Source organism: Scylla paramamosain, chromosome 37 (genome assembly GCF_035594125.1).
Source record: "Scylla paramamosain isolate STU-SP2022 chromosome 37, ASM3559412v1, whole genome shotgun sequence".
Classification (NCBI taxonomy): Eukaryota; Metazoa; Arthropoda; class Malacostraca; order Decapoda; family Portunidae; genus Scylla; species Scylla paramamosain.
This window is the reverse complement of record NC_087187.1, coordinates 1,927,501-1,930,000: the sequence shown is the minus strand read 5'-3', so window position 1 is coordinate 1,930,000 and position 2,500 is coordinate 1,927,501. Positions and strand designations below refer to the sequence as shown.

General features: G+C 60.4%; 1 protein-coding gene across 1 annotated transcript in view; it reads right to left on the bottom strand.

The window, feature by feature from the left end:
* LOC135091208 (kinesin-like protein KIF26B) overlaps window positions 1-2,500 on the bottom strand; it is a gene marked incomplete at its 5' end in the record, with an annotated part of 62,030 nt that overhangs the window by 16,724 nt on the left and 42,806 nt on the right. Inside the window, 2 exon segments of the mRNA XM_063988652.1 lie at window positions 5-937; window positions 940-1,377. Coding sequence (XP_063844722.1) covers window positions 5-937; window positions 940-1,377 — 1,371 coding nt within the window.

Here is a 2,500-nt window from a genome sequence, read left to right as displayed (position 1 = left end):
ACACCTTGATAAGTCTTGAGGTTGACTCTCGGCGTTTCCTTCTCCACGCAAATGACTTGCAGCACCTCCTCCTCTTCATCCTCCTCGTCCTCCCCTCCCTCCTGGCGGGCAACGGGGCGTGGCGCGGCGCCCCACTGGCTGGCCGCCATTGGCCGGGCGTCACTCGGCCGGCGCCCTGCCACCGCCGCGGGGAGGTTAGCGTTGGCATCAGGGGCGCCCTTCGGGGTTCCCTCGCTAGGAACACACTCAGGCACTTTCTCCCCCCGGGGCGGCGCCTGGGCCTCCCCCTGGCTCCCTGTTCCCTGAGGTCACTCTTCGGGGAGTCAGCGGGCGCCGCGTGGGGTTGCCGCGGCCTGGCGGCGTCCTCTGTGTCGCCGGCGGTGGGCGCATAGGGCTTGTCGCCGTAGCTGCGTCGCTTTCTGGGCGTGGAGTCCTTGAGGGCCCCCGGGTGCTGTGCCGCCACGCCGCCGCCCGGCGCCGCGTCCCTGCGCGGCTCCTTGCACTCGCTGCTTTTCCGCTTCTCGCGGTGGCGGGCGTCGCGGTGGCGCGGCGAGGACGAGGCAGCGGCGCCCTCCTCGTCCTCCACCGTCTTGAACTGCGTGAGCTCCTTGTACTGGCGGTGGTGCTTGGGGCTGCGTTCGGGTGTCTTGGGCGGCGCCACCTGCGCGTTCTGCGTCTCCACCCACTTCTGGATCATGGACTTCTTGTGGTCGTCCATGTAGCCGTAGGTCGCCTCGGGCCCGTCGATCCACGTCTCCATCTCGTAGCTCTTCATCTTGTGGCCGTCGTACACCTTGGCGCGGTGGAACCTCGGCCCGTCTATCCACTGCTCCTCGCTGCCCCCAGGGTGCGGCGCCGCGCCCGGGGCGCCGCCCGCCTCCCCGTGGGTGCTGGAGCCGCCGCCCTTGTGCCGCCCGTGCCGCGAGACGTGCGGGGACTTGGGGGACTTTGGAGTAGCACCTGTGGACACTTTAGCACCTGACGGGGAGGGGAACTTTGCCCCCGCGCCCCCCCGCCACTAACACTGACCCCCACACCACTCACACCACTGCCACTAGTCCTCACGCCGCCGCCGCCACCACCACTCCCTGCCTTATGCGCGTCCTTAGTCCTGTGGGGCGAGGCGTGCGCTCCCTCCTTGCCTGACGGGTGTTTGCTGGGGCGCGAGGGACTCTTGCCCCCCGAGGTCTTGGAGGGCTTGCGGGGTGTCCTGGGGGAGTCTAGCTTTGAGGCGCCGTCCACCGCCGACCCCCGCAGCGCCTTGTTCATGGAGCACCGGTTGTCCCCAGAGTTGATTGACGGCAGGTACACGGGCGGGTGCTCGCCGTCCGTCGCGTCGTCTGCGGCGGGGCCCACGTAGATCACCGTGTCGCAGGACTGGGGGAGAGGGGGGAGGTGGGAGTTATTGTCTGGGGGTGGTGGGGAGAGAGTGGTGGAAGTGTCAGGGATGGTGAGGGGAGGGGCGTGTGGAGTTAGTGTCTGGGATGGGGTGGGGAGGGTGGAGTTCGTCTGGGGTGGTTGGGAGAGGGGAAAGTGGAGTTAGTGTATGAGGTGGTAGGGAGAGGAAGTGGGTGAGGGGAGTGTGGAGCGAGTGCTTGGATTGGTAGGGGAGGACAGGGTGGAGAGTAGTGTCTTGGGGAGAGTAGAGACAGTAGATGGAAGAGAAAAGGAGCAGATAAAGGAGGAGAAGGAGAAGGGGGAGAGAGAGAGATCAAGAATATGAGGAAGAGGAAAGAAGAAAGTATTAAAAATTTGTAGGAGGAAGATTAAAGCGAAGAGGAGGAAGAGCAGGAGAGAAAAAAACAATAGGTAGAAAATAGAAAAGGAAAGTAATAGAAAATTAAAGTAAAGAAGAGGAAGAGAAGAAATAGAGGCAGAGAACTTCATAAAAAAGAAAAGGAAGAGAGAGAGAGAGAGAGAGAGAGAGAGAGAGAGAGAGAGAGAGAGAGAGAGAGAGAGAGAGAGACATACCTACCTACAACGCACACACACACACACACACACACACACACACACACACACACACACACACACACACACACACACACACCTCAGAACGTTATCAACATTTGCAGTACAGTACATTTCCTCTCTCTCTCTCTCTCTCTCTCTCTCTCTCTCTCTCTCTCTCTCTCTCTCTCTCCCCCTGAACAAGGATTTAAGGACCAAGCTGGGTTAAGCCACAACACTTCCAGCCACCACGATATTCAGGGGTGGGGGGGTCAGGGGGATGGGGGGATTGAGGATGGGGGGTGTACTATGGGGGAAACAATGTACTGGTGTGTTTCTCTCCCTCGCAGGTGTTTAATAAGTCACCTGAGAGAGAGAGAGAGAGAGAGAGAGAGAGAGAGAGAGAGAGAGAGAGAGAGAGAGAGAGAGAGAGAGAGAGAGAGAGAGAGGTGTGTGTGTGTGGAGGATATGTAGGCAGGTGTAATTTTCTCTCTCTCTCTCTCTCTCTCTCTCTCTCTCTCTCTCTCTCTCTCTCTCTCTCTCTCTCTCT